Raw genomic sequence first — 23,143 nt, 5'->3', positions numbered from 1 at the left:
CTCCTGGACCGGTACGTTACCACCGCATTTCTACACGCGGTACTCTCTCCGTTGAAAATTGGGTGAGTTGGTTATGCATAGTTACGAAGAGGGAAACAGCGCCAAAAGTATATTAGTGCGTAAAAATAAGAAAAGTTCTCTGTTTGTTTCTTTGTCTTCCATACTTTTGGTGCTGTTTCCCTCTTCGTAGCGGTACTCTCTGGAGCGTTCTGAACCAGAACACACGATGGCAGCCGGGAACAGCCCATAACTTTCCAGAATAGACACAGCTGATAAAAAAAAACGACTGGATCAAAGCGGGGTTCGAACATCGTCCCTCCACGAGGCACCCACGTGCGTTGCCAACTCCACCGCGCACGCGACAATATCGTCTAAGAAATCAAGGACGTACCGTCTCTGCCGGAGTTGGTGAGGTGCTCCGCAAGGTCGCAGCCAAAAACCCGCTCCCTCAAGATTCCGCTTTGCTTCAATTTTCTCCGCGAAGGCCGCGACAGCAGGAACGACCGGAAGAAGGCAATCAGCTTGCCGTGCTTCCGCAACACTGCAGCAACGAAAGAAAAGAAATGGCACACAAATTACAGCCCACTGTTACAATAGCACAAACGAGGGGGGATCGGTGGCCGAGTGGTCTAGCGCACACCAGCTCGGAGCACGTGGAGCGAAAGCTCGCGCTGCAGAACCCAGGGATCCTGGGTTCGAGCCCCACCCCTGCCCGTTTCGATCTGGATGAGCATCGTACCGGCGTGCGGTCGTGTATCACTACTGCGTGACGCACGTTAAAGACCCCAGGCTAGCGGCTGTACCGCACTGGCTAAATTTCTCACCTACAGCTGGGAGACTCGTCGCCCCTGTGAGGCAGACCAAGTTCTCGGCTGTATAAACACACACACAACCCAATTATTATTAGCACAAACGACCAAGGCATTTCTATGCAGCTTCAAGAATTCAGATACACAACAATTTTCCATTCAAAGACCAATGTTTAGAACGGCAGATACTAACAAAATGATTTGTATTTCCAGTTTTGTTTTTGTAAGCAAACAAATTTTTATTAATTCACTTGTGTTTTGTTTCTGACTACCTACTAGTTTTTCATCCATCGTAAACCGGAGACACGGCAAAATAAGAAAACGGACAAAACAACAAGTCTCAAACAAGTCTCATTTGAGACTTGTTGTTTTGTCTGTTTTTTTTTTTTATTTTGATGTGTCTGGTTTACGATGGAAGTTCTTCACCAGCTTGACTGCGCTTTTACCCTTTCTACCTACTGGTAGCTGTTTCAGTTGTCAACAGTTTTTGTGGATTTAATAAGCTTGATCTAAAACAATATATCGGCCTTCTTTTATAGAAATCTTTTCTTTATTTAGAATGCGCGAGATTAGCAATCAGTAGTTCATTACACTTAATAATGAAAAAGATTTAAGAAAAAACTTGCTGTAAAATCAATTTTACATGAACTACAATCCAACTACCGTGTTTATTTGAAAATAAGTCGACCTCTTTATGAACAATGCTTGCACATGTACTTCTCTGCAACACAAAGAAATGCACAGCAAATGACAAGGCACCGATAACGTCGAAATTAAAAATTAGATCTCTGTGGATCACTTTTTTTTTTTTCAATTCAAAACAATATCTTTGCTTTGCCATTCACCGGCTCCTTTCGTAAGTGTTAATGAGTGGTCTTTGTGGGTTCTGCGGGAAAGTTGATATACAGGTCTGTTTATAAAACGGTCGACCTATTTTCAAATAAATATGGTATGAACTCTTTATGATGGACATAAATAAACCATGCCCTACTTTTCCTTCAAAGCAAAAGTAACCGGATTTCTAGTAATTTGGCTAAATTTAAAATATGTGTGTGTGTGTGCGTGTGCGCGTGCATGTGTGCATGCACGCACGCATGCATGTGTTAAAATAAAAATAAAAAACAGCCAGCCACTGTGCAGCTTCCAGGAGCTTCCTTTTAAAAATAGTTTAGATCCTGAGATGAAGAAATTAAAAGAATGAACAACACGCTTGTCAGTTGGGTCCATAACCCACCGAGATTGAAGATTAGTATTAATGTTCAGTAGCCTAGAGGGCACTATTTTAGATTGAATCGGGTAATAAGTCCATCAATGCACCTATAAAGTCTCACCTGGCTTTGTGGGAATCTTCAGGTTGTGAGGAATTTTGTCTCCAATCACTTGAACACACTCACTTGGGAAAAACCCCACCTGCAAATAAATGCAAATAACCATGATGAATGCATTTCAAATATATATAGAGTGGCACAAGCAGATCTGACGCTGTGAAATGAGCGGAAAAATTGGCGCTTGCACATAAAAGCTCAAACTTTCACCAAATGTGCACCGAGCAGGTCAGTTTTACCGTCTGAAATTTCAAAGTGTATAGTTTTCTTCCTGTAAAAATTGAGAGCAACAAACTTGCCAAAGTCAACATTGAATGCGTCTGCAGACGACCAAGCTAGCAACGATATTAACTTGTGATGCCATCCCATGATATTCGTAGTGAGCAGACAACAGGGTGGGTTGTCCGCTTGCTGTGCCTATCAAGAGGTGGCACCACAAGTTAATAGCATCGCTAACTGACTCGCCTGTGAATGCCCCCGACACTGACTTTGGCAAGTTTGTTGTTCTCCTTTTATAAGGGAAGCGTACTATGCCTTAAAATTTTACACAGTAAAACTGACCTGCTCAGTGCACATTATGTGACAGTTCGAGCTTTCTATGGTTGGGATAAAGAGGTTTCAATAGGAAAACTATCGATATATCTTAATCCGCTTGTGCTACCCAATACATTTTAAATGCTATTCGTCCTCCATCTGTCCACAATCTTCATGACGAAAATTCACCTTTTTATGTTATGAAAGAAATGAAGCAAACAGACGCCACATTAATGTAAGCAGGATACATTTTAATAATAAAAAAAAAAAACACATCAAACATGCACAATACATTAAGGAATAATTTTTCTGCACATACCCCAAGCATCTTTTTAACCAATGTCTCAGAAGCTACCAGCTAGGGAGCCCTAAGTAATCAAGAAAAAGCAACAGTGTTCAAACCAAGAAATGAAGAGAAAAAATTAAGGCACACCAAACTCATGTAATGAGTGCATCACAAAGCCTCAATTTTGCACTGGTCAATGGAATGCATGGCTTATAATAGTGCAGCATGAATTGGCAACAGCTTTCTGGGGAGGCCAATACCACCATTGTAGAGCAAAATCCTACAAAGACATTCAGCTTAAACTTCCACAAGCCAGCTGAATTGGTAGCATGTTTGGATTTATAATGAGGACTAGGGTTCAATTCCTGGCAGCAATCAAAATTTTCACACTCTCTGGTACGTCCCGATCTGTCGTCAGAAAGGTCCAGCCCAGGGTGTAAGATAGACAGGTGGGGAAACAAGAGCCAAATGAGCGACCGAATTGTGTCCCCCTTGGTTTTCTCTTTTTCTGTGGCGCCATCTATGTGGAGCACCGCAAACTCTCACTCCAGGTGGGCGACTGGTAGCGACCGGCTAAACTGGCGGAGATGGTTTCTCGTGGATTTTTAATGGAGGACTGTCATGCTCTCGGTCTATTTTGCGCACTCTCCCATAAAGTTCCATGCAAATCCGATTCCAATTTTTTTCCTCTCGCCGCAGCGCCATCTGTCGCAAATCGGGCGTACCCGCAAGCAGACAAGTACACAATCCGGTCACGGCGCTGCGGTAGGCTTCTATGGGCGTTTTCCCACCTGTCTATCTTACACCCTGGTCCAGCCTAGAATGTGTTCATAGTGGCTCCAGCGCAAATAGGAACAAAGCATGAAAATGACAATGGACAAGACCAAGTGCTGACTGACTAGCAACTGAAAGCTTTTGTTTAAAATGGAACTCGTAAATCACTACTGCTCTGGGCAGACCCGCGGAGGTCCAATACATTGTATGGTGATACTGACATGCGAAATATGACAAACACTACCTGTTCTGTTCTTTTGCTTCGTTTTCATTCCTGCTGTTTCTGACATGAATATTGACCAACTCTCCCAACTGTTCATATTCTATAGGAGGTGTTAACAAAAAATTATCTTGACTGTCAAGGATGTACAAAACGAGGCTCAAGTGACTATAAGGAGTCCGGTGTCATGTCTGAAACACGAGTTTGCCTTAACAAGGGTTCTTAAAATTTACCATTGGAATTCACAAAACCTCGGTGATAATACATAGCCATTTTCGGCCAGTAGCTACGAAGCAAGCTGCAGCATCAGGCAAGTAAGAAAGGGGGTCAAAAGGTGCCAGGGCATGCCCACCTCAAAGCCTCGCTTTCCTCGCCACCAAGTTGATTCATCGGCTGGAGGCATGTCGATGACAGACACCATATCTCCCACCTGCAAAGTAACAGACAAGGAGCGTGAGACATCAGCAGCACGAAATACAACAGAAATATGATATGAACAATAAAATTAAAAAAGAGAGGAAAACTAAATAAAATAAACTTCCCCCATTATAGTAAAGAATTGGCCAGAAGAGATGTGCCAAGTACTAACCCCTGAACATCTTAGAACAACCTTACAAAGAACTAAGGGGGCTTCTGTACATAAAAAAAAAGCTAAACATTAACAAAACTATTGAAACCAAGGCGATTCCAAGATTAAACCTCTTTCTCAGTAAGGGAATACTACTGTAAAACTCTTGTAATTTTTTTTTTGTCATCTCAGGGTTTCCAGCACCTTGAAACATTTTATTGCCTATTAGTGGTCTCAAAAGTCAATTCCATTGGAAATTTCTTTGGCCCAAAAATACCAGAATTTAAAACTTCAAACACACAATACTGTAAAACCCTTAATTTTCACGGCCCCTAGTTTTCGTGAATCGGTCACAGAGGACATAATCGTGGCCACTAAATTTGGCGAATTCCACACGTCTGCATTTAAAACTCTTAAAGACCGAAATTTTCACATGCCCTTAAAACTTCACAAATTTTTCAATTGTGAAAATTAAGGGCTCACGAACATTCAGGGTTTTACAGCATTTTTCACTGGGAAGTTAAAAATAAAACCCAGAAACCTGATGTTGTTTGTCAATTTGGATGTATCATGACAATACAGATGTAGCCATTTTACATTAGCTGTTGGGTGGCACAGCAACCGACTCTAGAAGGCACAGCCGGGCACAGTTCTGACTGAACCAGCGACTTCAGACTGAACCAGATTTTACTCATTCATGTTTTGTACCAGGGCAATTATTAGCAAACTGTAAATCGCATTAATCCATTCTGATTATACTTAAACCTTCCTAATCTGACAATTTCAGCACATTGTGAGTGATGGGATAAAGAAGTTTCAATAAGAAAACTATCAATGTATCTTAATCCTACTGGTAAAGAGTTTACACACAAAATGAATGTGCAACATGTTTTTAGGTGTGCTGGGTTAGTGGGAAACGATTTTCCTGCTAAATTAAGTGGGAGAATTTAATTTAAGTTTTCCCGCTAGATTCAGCCAAAAATTAAGTATTTCACTTTTGCGTTTCACGTTTTTGGGGACACTTTGTTGCGAAACCCTAGCACCAAACACATCCCATAGAAAGTTATGGGGCTGCACATATCAGCAGCAGCCGATCACAACAGAGGGAAAGCGAACCCGCAACGGGCCAGAGTACGGACGGTACGGTCCTCCGCATCTCGCGAGATAAAGAAAGCTCGAAAAAGTGCAACAGTCAGTCTCCGAAGACAGAGCAAAGCGGCGGGGAAAAGCCTTGACCCAGATTGCGCAGTTGAGACAACGCCGCCGACCGCCACCAACGCACACGGACTCCGAAATCGAGCATTGTCTTGGCAACGACCGAATGCACAAAGGAGCCCGACCCGGCCGGCGTCGCAGGCGTCATCCCGTCATACCCCCCCCCCCCCCCCCCCCCCCCCCTCCTCCTTCCTCTTGTCCCGTTCCAGGGAGACCCTCTCTGCGTGGCGGGGACGCTGTCGGCTTCGCGAGCCACGGACTCGAGTTGACGGAGTCGCCGCGCCCTGCCCACCAAAGGAAAATGCATCTCTTTCCAACAATGACATCCCCGTTTCAGCTCACGATGGACCGCAGAGGACGCTACGAGCCATCGAAGCCAACCCAATGCCGCGCTAGTGTCACGTCGGGAGCGGCGCGAAACGTGTAGCCACGGGAAAAGTTCACAACACTGGATTGAGTCAGGGAGGGCTCGTAGCATCCGCTGCGGCTCGTCGCGAGCTGAAAGGGAATATAATTATTGGGTCTCCTCGCTAATGATCGAGCGAGGAAGAACCCCGGGGAACCCGCTTTCCCGTCGACAATAGGATTGGCTCTTCGGGTGGGTGAATGAATGCGCGTTGGCCGAGGGAAGAAAGCCAGCGCCGAACGCGCCCGCCGCCAGAAAATTAGCAACGAGGTCACCGCGCAGTCGGTATCGCCTGCAGAGCTGCATCGCCGCACCCACGCGACCGATCGAGCGAGCAGGCGCGATGTGTTGTCTGAGACAGCCCCACGCCGACAGAGAAATCGCAACGAGACTCGGGAAGGAACAAACAATGAAAGGGCGTTCGGCCGAAGCGCGCGCGAGTTCCTCTCGCGCGGGCGCTCTCCGCTCCGTCGGATCCGGCGGCGTCCTGTCGGGTCACCAGACGAACAAAGGGCTCCGAAGTGCGGCTGCGCCCGTCGACAATTAGGATAATAATGATACGACTGGCTGCGTGGGCCCGCTGCCCTGACGTTACAATGTCCGCAGCTCCGTGACATCAGAATGAAAACCTCAACTGGGCTCCCAGGAAGGAACCCCCCCGAGCTCTCAAACTTCCTTGGCTGCCCCCGCCCCTAAATAAAGCGTTCTTTCGGTTTAAAGGGAAGCTGAAGCGGTTTTAAATACAAGAAAAGACACCCGAGCCTAGTTCATTATAGACTTCAGCCATCGGGAATATCGTATCCGCTTGGTCATATTATGCGCGGATTAACCGGAAAAGTGCCTTCAAAGTACCGCTGAAGCCACGTCCCTCCGAAGTCGAAGGAAAGGGGAGAGAGGAGGAAGCCCGTCAGCCGACGTCACAAAGGGTCCGGATGGGGGACCCCGCCGCGGCCGGCCGCGCTTCCCTCGTAGGCTGCTCTACTGACTTTTCGAGCCGTCCTTCAGTCGCTGCATAGTGCTCATTTTCATCCGTCGACCCGTCATACTATTGACTCAGTCGCCCGACGTGTTGACTGTTTTCTTGTTTGTTCACGGGTTTGCGGAATTCTCGTGGCACCGAAGCAACTGACTCGCGCTCTTGCACGATGCCCTACTCCTGTGTAGCCGTCCGGTTACACAGGAGCGGAAGAGTGACGACAACACTGTACACAACTAATAGTTATGAGTTGTGTACAGTGTACTGTAAAAGCCGCGATCATGTAGCCAAACAGAGGACTCCCATTGTCTCTTTTGTGTTAACCGCCTTATATTAGAGTTTTAGTTTTTGTTTCTTATATCGCCGAAGTGACAATATTTCCCGGACCGACTCCGCTACCTAAGATTGTTTTCTTTTGTTTGGAACCTACTCCGCTACCCAGTCACTTGGGAGAGGACGGCTTGTAACAAGCGGTCATGCAATTCATCGTGCGACCTTCACGGTGCAACTAGTTTTAGCCTTTTTTTTTTTTTACAGTTGCTGATACTTTTTGATGTTACGTATTTTTTAAGCGTAAATATACATTTTGTTAAATTTTTCTACCATGGGTACATATTCTCTTCAAGAGCACTTCTTGGAGATACAAAGCATGTGACATCATGTTGTGAATTCAGTTCTCTTTTTACAAGTTACGCAATGTTATCCGTATAAAATTTGTATGTCATTAAATGGTTCTTTGTGCCGCAGATATGCGATCGGACGATGATAATGCTTGGTCGTGGTCTAATGCAGTCAACAGATCTTGGGAGAAGTATATGAACGTAGAGGCCCAGAAAGCTTTCACGAATTCGACATCGAATGGAGGGCTGCCGGACACACATCTCCGCTTTTCCTAAAGCTGTAATGGCGTACGTAATAATTGGTGGCAAAACAACTAAACGCAGCAGAAGGTACCGCTATCACAAGGATGGACACACCGCGCCGTTATTCGCGCAGTACGCAAGGACATGGCGGTGGCAGAACGGCGACCCTGTCTCATCACCCGTCTCATCTCAGGGGAAGCTCTCCCGTCGCCCCCCGAAGCCGGTAATACTCCCCTTCAAACCACATCAGTCTTGGTTAACAATGCAGCCTGCACGCTCACTTGTACAGCAGCTGCCAAGCATGAAGGCCGATGTGTGCCGAATTCTTGTCCTCTGACGACCATCTTGTTTGCACTAGTGCTTGCACTATAAATATATAATAAACAATCCCCTTGTGAGTGGAACCTGCTCTGAAAGCGAAATGAAAAGAACTGCCACCATATTTTACTGCAGCCCTTCACTTAAAACGGTTCTTTTTATAGCTCTTTGCATATATATGCCCGTCTGGCCACCCCTGGAATGAACCAACGTCTTGCGGAGGCACGGAAAGGCATCTCCGAGATATACGGCCTGACGTCAGCCACCCCCTTTGGGGATCGACCGATCCGTCGGAACGATTTCGATATCCGTAGACGCCATAAAAGAGCCCCCTTCCCCAACCTCTGCGTCCCGCGGGCTCTTTCAGGATGCGACTGCCATTTCGGGAAGCAGTGGGCTCGTTGCATGCGTCGGACTGAACGACATGCCATCTGTCCTGGATTCTGATGGTGTGCTACTCTCCTAGAGTGCTGTGCAGATCGAACGAGCGGGTAGTTACGCAGTCCAATTGCTTGTCAAAATCAGCAAGGTCATGTCCCATTGCTACTCAGCTCCGGAAGGACATAAGTTATAACTTTTAAGCTATTTTCGGGTGTGATATGGCCTATAGAAGCTTGAGTTTCTTCAGCGTTCACCCAGTGAGGCCGTTTGCAATGCTGTCCATGCCAGTCATTCTGCATTTTCTGTCGGCTTCGCATCTCGCTGTAACTTTAAAACTTTTCTTTTTAGCAGATGCGTAACGTAATGTTTTTTTTTTTTTTTTCTTCAAGCGATTAGTAGCACGACATTGTCATCTAAAGCGTAGAAAGCTACAGGCTTTAAAGATTCACAATTCAAGGGTTCCGGTAAGAATGTCGTATTTGATGAGTGGCAATACCCAAAATCGGAGAACACCTCTATCAGCGGAAGGCACCACGAATGACAGGCACTACAATTCCGTTGTTCTGCCGCTGCCGCCTCGGACAATCTCTCTTCGAAGCGTGCGAGACAGGTGTAACGTGTCCCTGAAACGTTCAGGACACGTAACGCCAAACGTAACAAGATGAGTCGTATACGATAGGAGAACCGTTACCTGCGTACCGTCGCGACGCTGCTGGCCAGAGCCACGCGCACGGCGTCAACCGCAAAATCCGGAACAGCAGGCGTAATCCCTCGCCAGTCGTCGCCGCATTGGCGAAGCTTGGAACGGAAGCTCGCGCCGGCGTCTCGCGAACCACTCTTGTGCTCCAATACGAATCCGCCTCAAACGCTCCACAAGCACGCAAACCAGGGTCAAAAGGTAACACTCGAATCGAAGGCCAGGACCACTCCAATAATAATATTTCAGAGACCGACATCGAGGTGTACCGCCGGGAGGTGCAGAGGCGTCGACGACTGCGCAGTTTTCCCGCAGGTTGCAGCATTGTTCGCGGGCAGTTGTGGCAACGCATCTCATCAATGCAATGGTATAGCGCGTATAAATGAAGCCAGCAGAGCGAGACAAAGAACAATACAACGTTGGGACTCGATTTGCAACACTCCATTGATTTCTGACTCCGACACGCTTCCGTCTCTGCCCGGTCGAAGCTAATACAAATGTAAACTCGGGGCCAACAGAATACGCTGTTGTCACAATCGTGGACGGGTTCGCACAAGCAGCTACCCGATCCGAAAAGGGGGAGCTCCGATTCGTCCACCGACCAGCAGATCGTTTCCTGCCTTCATCGACGTTAGACCACGGACGCATGGGACACTCTGAACGGAATGACCTCACAATCCAGCCCTACGGTCTCACCTAGGAGGTGTTGCTGCGACCCGTTCTCAATCCTGCATCGTACTTAGACAATTCGCGATTCAGAACCGGTGTGTCTCCGTAACCAAGCCCTCACCTGTTCAACTGATCCCGCGCAGGTAATCCGCAGAACCGAAGTTCCAGCGCCGGACGACGCCGATATACCGTCCCATACTTCCCGCAAGGCGCTCGAGAGTTTCAGCCGAGACGATGACCCAGAACGTTTTCAGGACCAAAAATGGCAGGAGACGGCACGAACCGAACCGCTTTGGCAGGACCGCGTGGGAATCACCCTCGGCCTGCCTTCTCCCCCCCCCCCCCCCCCCCCCCCTCCCCCCCCGCCAGAAGACGAGCAATCTCCACCACTCGTCCACGATGAGACGGCAAAACCAATTAAGCTTCCCTTTTTCGCTTTCTTTTCTTACTTGCCCTAGTAGGTGAAAGGGAGGTTGTCGGTAGAGCACCGCAAGAAGAAACCACTCATCCGACCCCGTTCCAGAGCGAAGCCGCCAGCGCCCGAAAAACTCGCCCGAGTTCATCTCTGCTCCCGTTTCGTATTGAGCCCGCACGCGTACACAGGCGACGAAACAACCCTCCGCTTTCGTTTACACCGGAGGCCTATAGCCGAACCAGACGACTCCGGCTAAAATGAGGTTTACAACGTGGATGCTACATCAACCGCCACCCTCCATCCCCAACACGCGCAGGAACTAATGAAGAGCAAAGAACGCGCGGAAACAAATAATAAAAAAGAACAGAAACAGGTAGGAAAGTGGGCGCTATTTCGAGCAGCCGCACGAGAGTCTCTCTTAACCCTTCTACGACAAAAGAAAGCTGCGCGTTGGGGCGTAAACCGGGCGAGACGCGTCCCCGCTTGCAGCACGACGTCGGGAGTTCCCCAGGCAGGGTTACACGGACGGCCAACACACGCCCGTTCATCGCACACGGCGGGCAATCTTCGGGGTCCCGGCGAGTACGGGGTGTTTACGAGGGACCGCGGGCAACACCCAAGGCATCGGGGTCATGACCGCAACAACGCGTAGTCCATCCTCTGTGCTAAACAAAATTCCCACCGGGTTCAGCGTATAGACCTGCTGCGATTAATTTAAATGTGCCTTCCACACTCGGCGTATAGAGTGCCTTTTAGGCGTAGCCAATGGCAAATTGCCACTCATGTATACATTTCTTTCTTGTTCCCTGCACCCTCTCCCCGTTTCTCTCTCCTTCGGAGTCACGAAATCTTCGAACAAGAGGGAGTGTATGTCAGTGCTCCCATATTTTTAGCGAGTCCGTGGCATTTAAGTATTTTATTTCATCTCGGCAAGGGTTTCAATCACGCAGTTGGAGGCATGGGGCTTTAAAACAACACCTGAGGCTATACGCGTTGACGCTAGAGGCGGACCAAGCCTGTTTGTAATTCGCTCTTCATGATACCAACAACGGTCTTACAGAGTTGCTAATAACTGATACAACGCAAGGAAACGCGCTGTGCATGTATGCACAACAGAGCAATCACCCTGACACATGTCACGATAAAGCAACAAGTGTACCTCTTTATGCAGCATTACGCAAAACAATAGGTAATATTTTCTTGACAGAAGTTGGCTAATTTAAAAAGCAAAAAAACAAAAGAACATTGCGTCGCACCTGTTTGTAAACGCCAAACGCGCATCTGAGTAAAGGCGAGTCCAGCAACTGTATTTGGAGCGGGTTGATGCAACAGTCACCGGTGCAGGCGTTTAATCAGCGCTTCCGGCAAGCTTCCCTCCCGACTTCGTGTCGAAGAGTCTATTACTCATAACAACTCAACTTCGTGTCCATCAGTCTGAACTCATACTAAAGGGACCATGAAATGAATTTCGTAGTGGGATAAATGATTTTTTATTGTGATTTTACTAATCGCGTATCGTTTAGTGCGCAAAACGAAAGCTATAGTTCACGAGGGTAGAAGGCCAAAAGCCTGCTTTTCGGTACGAAAATTTGAAAATATAGTGGACTATTTCTTACCTCGATCCTTTCCTTCGAAAGCTCTCCGCCTTTTCACTGCGATGTCCGCGGTGCCCAAGCACGTCGGCTGAACCCAGCTCACGCATTAGACAAGAGCCACCACTCGGACGTTTGCGCTCGTCAACAATCAATCCGTTGACGAATATTTAGGTTCGCGTTCGTGGCCAATGTGTTCCGTAACGGCACTTATTATCACTTGCGAATGACAAGTTCCATGTTGTGCCTAAAAAGCAAGTGGAAACTTGGAGTATTCGCATTCCGGAGAGATACTACGTCACGACCACGTGATTTCTCTTTTCGCTTTTAAGTTGAGAACTAAGGAGGAAAAAGTTAAAAAAATCATTTCATGGTCCCCTTTAGTGCTGGCCAAAGGCTTGGGCGCGAGCGCGTGGTTATCAAAAGCGCTTTCTACGCACGAGTGCTCGTGCACGCAAACCATCCTGCAGAGCATTTGCCAGCACTGACGAAAACCTGGCAGCTCAAATTCTCACAAAAACTCCGCGCTGCGGAAAAAAAAAAAAAAAAAAAAAAAAGGCTGAGGAGTGTACGGACACGCGGTGCCACCCACCTGGAAGGAGATCTCGTCCGGGGCCTGCGCCTGGTAGCTCCTGGTGACGTAGGCGGCGGCCACGGCGGGCGTGTTGATGGCCGACTCGTCGGTGACCAGCAGCCGGTTGCCCCGGTTGTCGAGCTCAAGCCAGTTGAGCACCGAGCCGCAGCTCACCAGGTTGCCCACCAGGCACGAGAACCGCTCCAGGTACTCCGACAGCAGCTGCCGGAGCACCGCCTGAGAACCCCAACAACAACCAGGAGGACCGTCAGTTTCGAGACACCTTCACGCAACAGTTGCTATAGGACGGCAAGGCCGTACCGCTGGATTTCCCACATCACCCACCGGACGCGGGCCACGGATTGGACGCGTGTACCGCTCCATCGTTCGGCTCGGACTCGTGTCCAATCGTAGAGGACACGAGTCCCGGCCGAACGCTGACGCAGCAGCACTCGGGTCCATCCAGCACCCCGCGCTGACCTTAGGATAGGTGCCGTACAAACTGCAGCATGATGGCCTCGTTATTCATAGGTGTAGCCTCCCATCTCAAGCACGGCAACAGAAAGAAAAACACACCCTTGAATGCGCTCGAAAACGATCGACCGAAAGCTACGTCCCCCAAAGACTGGCAATCACGTTCGCCGAGCGAAGAGACGACGCGGGCTGCAGACCCATAAAAACGCGGTAGGAATCCGGTATTCGCTGGACGCGATATCTGAGTGCACCGTTCATTGCGCATGCTCTAAACGAGCTCACATTCATGGGCTGCCGAGATCGGCAATCTCGATGGTGTGGAATGCACGTTGAAAGAGAACTGCGGTAGCTAACAGTAAGCACGCGTTCAGCAGCCGCGGACTAAGCTATGGCAGTTTGTGAATATATCTGAAGTCCCTGGATCCCACGGAAGTAGAGCCATCGTCTTCCCCGCCTAGACACAAACAGATATTACCATAGAGACGACCAAACCTAGCAAGGCGGTTAGTTGGCTGATCCGTCTCTGTTGCCATGGCAGTCATCCTTTCAGTCCTTTCGAATCTTGAAAGATACGAAAGGGTCGTTCTGAATCATTCGAGCCAATATCGCTATGGAGCTTCATCGTACTGAAAGCATTTCTCGCCAATGTAAGCGTCTTTGCCACTATCTATGCAATCGACTTATCAATCATGCTTAATATTACAGATCCCTGATTAACAATATTGCTCTTCGTGCGTCTTTCAATACGGAAATATTTCTCAATGCCTCCAAGCACCGACGCCGCATGCGGTGGTTAGTGCGAAGATGTGCACTTGTGTGCATAACAAAATCTCGGTGTACAAGAAATGTCGCTATAGAGCAACCTGTTTCCAGGAATTTGGATAGTTTCACTATAATCTGTTTCATACATAGTGTATACAACGCTGCCGACGCGAGCATGGGGTTTGATCTCGAACATCATTTGCACGCGTTCTCGCGCAAAGAAAATTATCGATGGAGCTACGCTCTCGCACCGGTAGCTTTGCTGGGGTTGTATACTGTTGAGAGACTGCTCATTCGACGGACCAAACTGGCGACCATACGGGGAGCTTGGCGCTACTTTCCCAAGACCCAGCGACTCTAAATATTCCCTATTGACGACGTGCGTGACCAAAAGCGTCGCTGCGGTCGGCCTTCCAGGATTGGCCAAAGACGCACTATGATGTCTTGAGTACGATGAATCCTACCCCCATTAATGGGGTAAAGCGGAATGTCAGACTGTCAACTTTTACTGCCGGACGGGGGAAGCTTCTCCTTTTTACACACATTATCGAAATTGTCGATGAGGGAGCCACCAAAACAACTCTTCGCCAACAGCCTACTCACCGTCGAAGGTGAATAAGTTCGCAGACAGCCGGCGGAAACAGGCGCACATGACGGTCGTTCCCTGGCTTCCCCGTCACAGTTTCGACAGGCTCTTTCTACGCGACTCGCGAGGGCGGATGCGTTGACGAGACCTCACGCAGACTGCAGTGGAATCATGTTGTGAGCGGATAGCACTCGCCGATACGTTGTTTCGTTTGAAGAGTCGGGATTTGAAATGGATACCTGTATAGGGGGGCTCTGGTTTTCTTACTTTTTTTTTTAATATTTGCGGCAGTATGTATGTTTGGCGTAAAAACATGTACCTTTAGTTTCAGGTTATCCTAAAACGAAACATACATGCACGGGTTGGACAAAAAAGTGACTCCTTTGTAGCGACCAAACAGATGATGACATTATCGAAAGGCTGTGCCGAGTAATAGAAATCTTACGAAATATTAACAGGTTACTACTACTAACATAGTACATCAACCCTAACTATCAACCCCCGAATCCGAAAAAAAAAAAAAAAAAACACGGACACACGGTTATAAAACAAAAAAAAAAGGAGAAACTGGTTTACAAAATTAAACAAGTATCAATTTCTGGACATTGACTCAAGAACACGATCGAGACAAACATGGACACCCTAGCCGCCCCAACCTTATTATTTTTTTAAAAATCCACCTTGTCCTTGGTGTCGTCGGTTTTAAACGCATGTGACTGCTGCAAAATTTGCCGCCTTTTCAACCCTACGGCGTCACGTTTCAGAGCCGCTCCGGTCTTCGGCTTTTGTTACGGCTTTTTCGCCCCATTTCTGCCGGTTACGCCTACCGAAGAAAAAAAAAAAAAGGAAGAAAAATACTGCCACCGGGGAACAATGACTAATAATAATAACAGTTCCCGGCCCTATAGAGCGTGGCCGGCCCCAACACGCAGGGCCAGTGTCCAACTGTCTCTAGCGGAGCGAGAACAACGACAGCAGCATTCCCGAGCAATAACGCTATTCTCTTTTTCTTGCCCAGGGCGAGAAGCGACAACGAACAAGGTGTGACACCAATCCAGGGGCGCGCTGCGGCGAGAGCGCCTACTGCGAGGGGACTTTGCGAGGACCGCGGGACACACGTAAAAGGACTCGTCTCGCGATATCGCACGCTCACTCATCACGCACATCAGAAATGGGTTTTCTCAAATCTGCATTTTTTCTTTGTTTCCTTCGCGCAACACGCGGCAGTGTGAACGCTTCAACATTCTCTGTTTAAATTCCTTCCTGTTTCGATCGAAATGAACATCGTACCGGCGTGCGGTCGTGTGTCACTACTGCGTGGTGCACGTTAAAGACCCCACCCAGGCTAGCGGATGTACTGCACTGGCGAAATTTCTCATCTAGCGGCTGAGACACCAGACGCCCACTGGCATTGGCTCTCTCAGCAAAATTACTTAAAACACAAACAAACACACACAGACACACACACATGCGCCGCTAAGTAGAAATACAAAATCAGTAACACAGCAAACATACACATTATTGAGATTTCGCGATATCTATTACCGCAAATAAAATAAATAAAAGTGGCTCGCGCGTTACCCAGTGTTCACTTTTCTTGCTGTTGCTCAGTTACTCGTGATATTGTTCGTGTTACCTTAAAGGGATCATGAAGTTACTTTTCTTACTTTGCCCCCAAAAAAGCTTTTACATTTCTTAAACGTTCACTGTACGCCGAATAAGCATCCGTTTTTATTTCGGTTTATTAATTTCTACACGAAAAGGTAATGAAATCTCCCCAACTCACCGTAAAACAAGCCTAAGCATAATTTTGACGGTCGTGACGTACTCTGTAACAGAAACCGGAAGTTCTCTCGGCAGTAGGAGAATGGAAGCGTTAGCGGCGAGCTGGCGGTGTGACGGTTGGTTTTACCAGAAGGGTTTACTGCGCTGATGCCGACGATGCCACCGACATATTTTCTGAATCGGCGCCTCTCGTCACCGCGATAGCCATTGACACATCGCAACTGAACGAAATTCGATTAGATATGTTGCACTACAGCGAAAGCATGGGACTGGTACCTGTTGGTAAGTGCGGCGAGTTTTCCGCCGAAGACTCCAGTTCCTCGTCAGAATCAGACGACAAGGAGTGGCGACTCCAATGTACATAATGCTCCGAGCACACCCGGACGACCTTAGATTTGGGGTCCCTCAAACCGATCAGCCTGCACAAAGTGCTTCGACGTGGTTCTTCGAGTAGCCAGCGGTGAAACTGCAGCCGTTTCCTTTTAAGCTCCGGATTGCACAAACTGTAATTCGGGCACCTGCAACGAGCGCGTTATCTACGACTACGTCCGTTGTGACCGGGGCGACCGGGACAACGGATCTGCACCTCGCGTACACACTCCTGCAACCACTGCAACAAGCGCAGCAGGTCTTCAGCAGGACGGCCGCTTCTCCGACGCCGTCAGCTGGTTCCGCGGTGCCTCTAAACAGAAGGGGATGCGCTGCCACTCACTGGCGTAGCTGAAAATGGGCAGAGTTTTCTATCGGCTCAAGCTTTATTAACTTTTGTTCTGTCATGATAGGCTCGCAGGGCAGAGTAGATGAAAAAAGAGAAGAAAAAGATGCTGTACGCCGTCTTGAACGATCACGACAAAGACACGACGTTACCGATAGTACAAATCTCACCACCACGCCTTTTCTACCATTGCAAAATACGACGTCACCTTGGCAGCGATATAGCAACGTAGGAATATGATTACACTAATCACTACGCGTCAAAATTCGCATCCTGCATGCGCGCCTTTAAATACAGTACGCACCAATAATCCCTTGAAGTTGAGCACACGCCTGGAATGCGCAAACTAAGAAATTCGGGCGATGTTCGAGGAGACAAATGCTGAGAAAGCACTACTGTAGTCGAAGTAAACAAATACGACGGCACGAGCGTTTCTGCTGTCTCGATGGTGCCGCCACAACATCGCCGCACGAGTATAATAATTTTCCCTCGTAGGACGTGCTGGGTTATCATCGCGACACAGGCCGACAATTCAATCAAGGATAGCGCTCTACGCGGAACGATGCGCTTCCACCACGCCGACCACGTCGACGATCACCACCGATACCATGGTTTTGAGCAGACAACAGAAACCAAGGAACCGCGACCCACTGCCGCGACCGGCATGGGTTGACAGCGCAGGCGCAGTCAGATTTTTCTCTTGCTTCGTTTACCACACGATAGATGGCCACACGATTATAAAATTCGGCAATTTCCGTCCCCTGTCAAATTATGCTAAAAAAAGGTGGATCAGAATATTTTTTAACAAAAACTTTTAAGAAACATTCGCCAACTATTTATTGTTTATGATCGCGGTGCTGGTGAAGTATAGGCTCTGATCCAACAGGCGGCGTGGATTTGGCTGACGTGCTTTGGCACCGAGGACGCATCGCAATAAAAAGGTAGAAAGCTTTAGAAGGGAAGATATAAAACAGACCGCTTTTCTTTTAGAAGCTCTATGACGAAATGTTTTTAGGGGGCTCTTTTTTTTTTTTTGGTTTTCTTTTTAGACATTTTACGACGTGCGGTGAATGAAATTCGATTTCAAAATCGTTTCAGTGTCCCTTTAACGTGGATCACGAAGGAAGCTGCAGGCTGCTATCGCGAGCTATAGATTTAGTAAATTCGTTCGATGCACGAGCAATCACGCTTTCAGGCAGCTCTGCATAGGCGCCGCCATAACCGACCCTCCGTGTTTGTTCCCTCTTCTTCCTTTCGCTCCACTTCTCCCCGGCATAGGCCTTTGTGGAGGCTCGTCAACGCCTGTTTCAGTGGCTCAGCATCTCGGTAAGACAAGAGAAGCTCGGCTATGGCGGCTGAATCTGGCGCGCGCTGAAAGCGTCTATAGCGCCACACAGTCGAGCGCGGACACGACTTCGACGCTTTTTTGCATTTTACAATTCGAAGGGGTAGAGGCGGGAATCAAAATTTATCACGTATGTAAGCACGCCAACTGAGCGCTTGACACCACTTAAAGTAGATTTGATGGCAGTCCTTCAATACTGAGAGAGAAAAAGCAGATAAGCGGAGATGGCTTGTTGGCGCTAATACTTTTGCGGAGTGTACATTCTTCGCTACGAGCTCGCGACTGCTACCTTCTCAGCAGTCAACGGTAAAAGAACCCTGGAACGCGTTAATTCCTTTTGTGATTCTTCTAATTTCTTTTATAGCCATGTAAACAATCTTTTTTTCCGGTTATGTACAGTTCTCATCAGTTGAGTTATTTCCAAAAGCATAAAAAAGTTGCCTATAAAAAAAAAAATGCCTGAGCTTTTTAAGCATGCACTATTGACTCTGCCGTTCCGCACTAGTTACTACCGAGTATTTCTAACACTTCATCACCTTTATTATCGTGTAACTTATACAAGTTGTATAAAACCCCGAAAAAAATATTAGTCCAGAGATGGTTAAAGCAAACGTAGCGCAAAGGCTACACAAAACCTCATAAGCAGGGCACACTCTAAAAAGAAAGGGAGTAGTACTTCCTCCCTTAAAGGAGGAACTCGCGTGTCCCTTATATTGCTCTATAAAGGGAGGAAATTTCCTCCTACAAAACGGGGAGGAAATTTGCCCCCCTAAGAAGGGAGGAAAATTGCCACCTTTTTTTCTCTCAATGGAGGAAACTTCCTCCCCTCGTGTAAGTGATATAGCTTTCAACAGATGGCGCTCAAAATGGCAAAAAAAAAAAAGTCGGCGAGGCGTTTTTTTTTTTTCTTTCTTTTCTTCGAACGCTACATGGTAGAGATGCACATACATTACTGAACATACAGAATACACGGACACACATAGATCAATCACGCACACAACAGCAACAACGCAGCAACACCGGGCCCCCTCGTCTCTCTACGTACGCCAAGTTCGCACTAGCTCTATATATGGCAGTCTTATTTTTGAATCCGACTTTTTCGGTGACTGCTATCATTTGGCACATAAACGCGGAAAGGTGGAGTAAATATTACTCTTACTTAATACATTTTATGAATTGTCTTGTGGAATAGCCCCCATCTCTTAATTCAACACCCCGAGCAAAGCAAATGTAGATCATTAGGCTAATTAACTAAAATTTAATAATTTTCTTCTCAATAAGTTTGATGAATTATCTTGACAATGCAGCGCTGAAATGCAGTACACTGTGCTAAACATCGCAATCAAGCTGTTGCTTGATTGCGGTGTTCAGTGTCAGTGTAATTATTTTCAGTTTTGGTGGGGTAATTAATCATTTTAAATGTTGCGCAAGTTCAACGGATTTTCAAACAAACAAGATTACTGATTTTAACAATACTTCTTGAAGCAGCAGAGAAGATATCTTGGTTCATGCTTTGTCACCGGTGTTACAGAAATTTAGAATTGTTTTAATTTACTAATCTGGAGCGTTTTTCCTATAAAAAGTAAGTGCCGGGCGTGATAAAGACCCACGAACCATGACTTTGGTATCGTCAGCAGACAACTAAAATAAGACTGTCTTTGCTGATATAATGCAACCGCTTGAAAACATCACATTGCCCGAGTCAGAAAGTTAAAAAGCCCGTGTTGAGAGTTTTAATAGATCGTTTAGTCACTCCCGCAACTCCATACGCAATCCGTTATGGCTTCCGCTATATATACCGTAGCGGAGCCGCGTTTTCGTGTTCTAGTAGAGCGTTTGCAGCCCGGTGCAGAATATAGCGTTCCAAAAGCTAACGCAACGCTCTTTCCTTCCTGTTGTTTCTTCCTTACGTAACTTATTTGCGCTGTTTAAGTCAAGATGTCTATCCAACTCGCCCAGCAACTCATTTCGGTATAACGCAACGGAACTCTTTCGGACACTAAAGCTAAAATAGAGGTTTGTAAAGCAATTGTTAGTGATCTTCTATTCATGTCTCTATCTAAATAGTATTTAAATTTATTATCGAGTGCTTATGTTCATGTTTGCTTCCTTTATAAGTACGTCCAGTACGTTTGCGACGAGTTTGAGATCCAGGTTGTTGACGCCGGGTTAGCTGCGCTCGTTTTGCGACACAAAAGGGATCGCGTGATAATTGACTAAGTCAGCCGAATAAAAATAAAAAAAACGTAAAAAACGGAGTTTTTCTTTTCTTTTTTTTAGTGCGAGTTTTGACATGTAGCAGGAGATGGGGGCGCAGCGCAAACTAAAAAGGAGCAGCGGTGAACCGTGGGCTCTGTCGAATCATGCGTTTCTTCAAGCCCGCGGATCTGCCCTCCGCCCCCACTTTGCCCCGCAAAGAGAATGGAATGTCTGTACTACCCTTTCTTCCAAGTGGACTCTTCCCGAATGCATAGTTGACCTTGCTTTCCGGATCCGTTGCCTCGTCCCTTCCCCGAATCGTCATTGCAGTGTCGTTTCTTGTGCGGGGATATGGTCTTTGAAAAACGCGTGTTCCCGCAAGCCGGTCGTTTTTCCGATGTGGACGGACTACAGCGTGTGTCGGACGGAGTCGCTCGCCGCAACGCAGTGCTCGTATGCTGTTCTGTTTTATACAGAACTGAAATAAACGCCTCACGGATTACCTTTCGCTGTATGGTACGTACGCTTTATTTCAAGAGTATACGTTTCTCGCGGAGGTGACGGCAACCAAGCTACCAAGCGCTCAAGTTGCCGTCACCGCCATTAAACATGTCTGCGGTGGCAGCGGCGGTTCGACCGCCGCTGCCGCCACGAATATACACTCCGAGCGACGTGACTGGCGCGCCGCCGCGCGGCCGGTACCGAAGGTAGGCAGTGAGAACCCCAGAGAAAACGAAACCGAAACCACGCCGCGTACGTTGGTACGGATTGAGGTCGGAGTGGTGCGGTTGCGCTGGGTCACAGCATGAAGTGCTTGCTGCCTGTGCTGCGTCATTAAGTGCTTCAATAGTTATGCGTCGTATCTCGTGGAGACAAAGTTTCACAGTTTTTCAGCTCGCCGATGTTTTGTGGAAAAGCGACAACGATGGAGCCGTGCCGTACGACGCGAGAAATTTGGTCTCCCGATCATGTCTGCCACTGTGTCGGCACGGCTGACATATTCTAGCGACACTGCCGCTTTGCGCTCTGCGTTTGTTTTCGTACCAGTGACGCCTACATCTGTTAGCGCCGATGAAACGAACTGAAACGCCATGCCACACTCGCGGGTATGCAGTGCCAATTTCGTTGGAGGAATGCCCTCCAAAGAAGTTTCGTCCCCATCGTCCGTGTCGATGATATTTCCGGACAAGTATGGCACGCAATCTGTACTTCATGAAGAAAGATTCGAACGATAAAAAAAGTGACAAATATAAATCTAAAGAAAACAACGATGAAACTCGGAATCACTGGAGAATCGACGTTTGAGTAGGGAAGTTTATGTGGTGTGCTTTCTTTCTTGATCAGCCTCCTTTTGGATGTGGAAACGCTGACACCCCGAGTTCTGTAGACAACAATTTTTTTTTTCTCGGCTTTAGAGCCACCTATTGCAAAGTGGTTTGAACTGTAATTACCGTCCACTGATCCCTTCCTACCTGTAAGGTGTGCACCTCCCACGATGAGTGGTATTATCTTACAGCCTTTGACGGTCAAAGCCAGTTCCCATTTAGTTACGCCGCCCAAACTAAATTTACACCTGGTTTCGCTATGCCAACTCTTTTTGTTATAATAAGTGTTGTGCCAAGTGACGGTCATGTCAAAGTACCTGTGCGCCGAAAATCAGCGCCTCGCACAACAGGTTATTACACAACAGCAGACCGCAAAAGCCCCTGGAGGCCAAACCGTGTTTTGGCCGACAACTTTGTTTTCTCGGCTTTGGAACCACCTTTCGTAAAGTTGTTTCAATTGTAAGTACAGTCCACCCTAGTCCCTTCCCATCTCTAAAGTCTCCACCTCCCCCGACCAGTGATATTCTCTTGACAGCCTGTTCATGGTCAAAACCGGTTCCCATTGAGTTACGCCGCCCGAACCAAATTTTCACCTGGCTTCCCTATGCCACATTTTTTTTTTTTGTATAATAAGTGCTGTGTCATGTTACTGTCAAGACCAAGCACCTGTGTGCCCAAATCTGCGCTTTACACAGCCCGCTATAACACAACATTTTGGGTCGAATATTGGATATCCCGTACAGCTTTATTTCTTTATTCATTAGAAACCTAACTTTCACACCTGCTGTCTTAAACAAAACTTGGCACTCTTCGTGCACAAACTTAGTGAACATCTCACTCGCCTCCAAATATCATCGTTCCAGCAGTCCTAGGTTTACAGCGACGAGCGAAATAAATTTCCCACCCATAGCAATCAAGGTGGCGGCCGTCTTATTTTTCGGAAAATTGCTCCAACTCCTTTTTCGGCCGCAACTAGAGAAATTACCCCTAATAACGAGTCAAACTCAATCTATAAGAAGTGGAGAACAGCTAGATGCCCTTCTTAGGTCTACCCCAGTACTCATGCAACGTCACCCTCAACGTATCGGCTCAAAAAGCAAAAGTTTCGTCCGTGCGCGCTTCCGCCGCCACAGCTTGGCATGCGAAAAGGCGCCGCAGGCTGCTGAACGCGCCTCACAGTCGAACGCCAGCTCCTCCGCTAGCGGCGCTGCGCGCGTTTTTCAAAGCGCCCCCTATAGTTCCCGCACGGAGTGTATAGAGGAGGAATTTTCGTCCCTTTTTCAAGCGCCACTAGGTAGCGCTGCATGTGGATCGGTGAAAGGGAGGAACA

General features: G+C 47.5%; 1 protein-coding gene across 3 annotated transcripts in view; it reads right to left on the bottom strand.

The window, feature by feature from the left end:
- Nucleotides 1-23,143, bottom strand: part of LOC8041089 — a 289,123-nt gene that overhangs the window by 33,454 nt on the left and 232,526 nt on the right. For all 3 annotated transcript variants that reach the window (XM_040209813.3, XM_029987103.4, XM_029987102.4), the window contains 4 exons: nucleotides 12,641-12,859; nucleotides 4,301-4,378; nucleotides 2,141-2,219; nucleotides 392-541 (listed from right to left, as the gene is read on the bottom strand). In XM_040209813.3, the coding sequence (XP_040065747.2) occupies nucleotides 392-541; nucleotides 2,141-2,219; nucleotides 4,301-4,378; nucleotides 12,641-12,859 (526 nt within the window). The remainder of the gene's footprint in view (nucleotides 1-391; nucleotides 542-2,140; nucleotides 2,220-4,300; nucleotides 4,379-12,640; nucleotides 12,860-23,143) is intronic.

The sequence above is a fragment of the Ixodes scapularis genome, unplaced genomic scaffold (genome assembly GCF_016920785.2).
Source record: "Ixodes scapularis isolate PalLabHiFi unplaced genomic scaffold, ASM1692078v2 PGA_scaffold0__279_contigs__length_252992795, whole genome shotgun sequence".
Lineage (NCBI taxonomy): Eukaryota > Metazoa > Arthropoda > Arachnida > Ixodida > Ixodidae > Ixodes > Ixodes scapularis.
The sequence above is the reverse complement of the archived record's forward strand: the minus strand, read 5'-3'. Positions and strand labels throughout refer to the sequence as shown.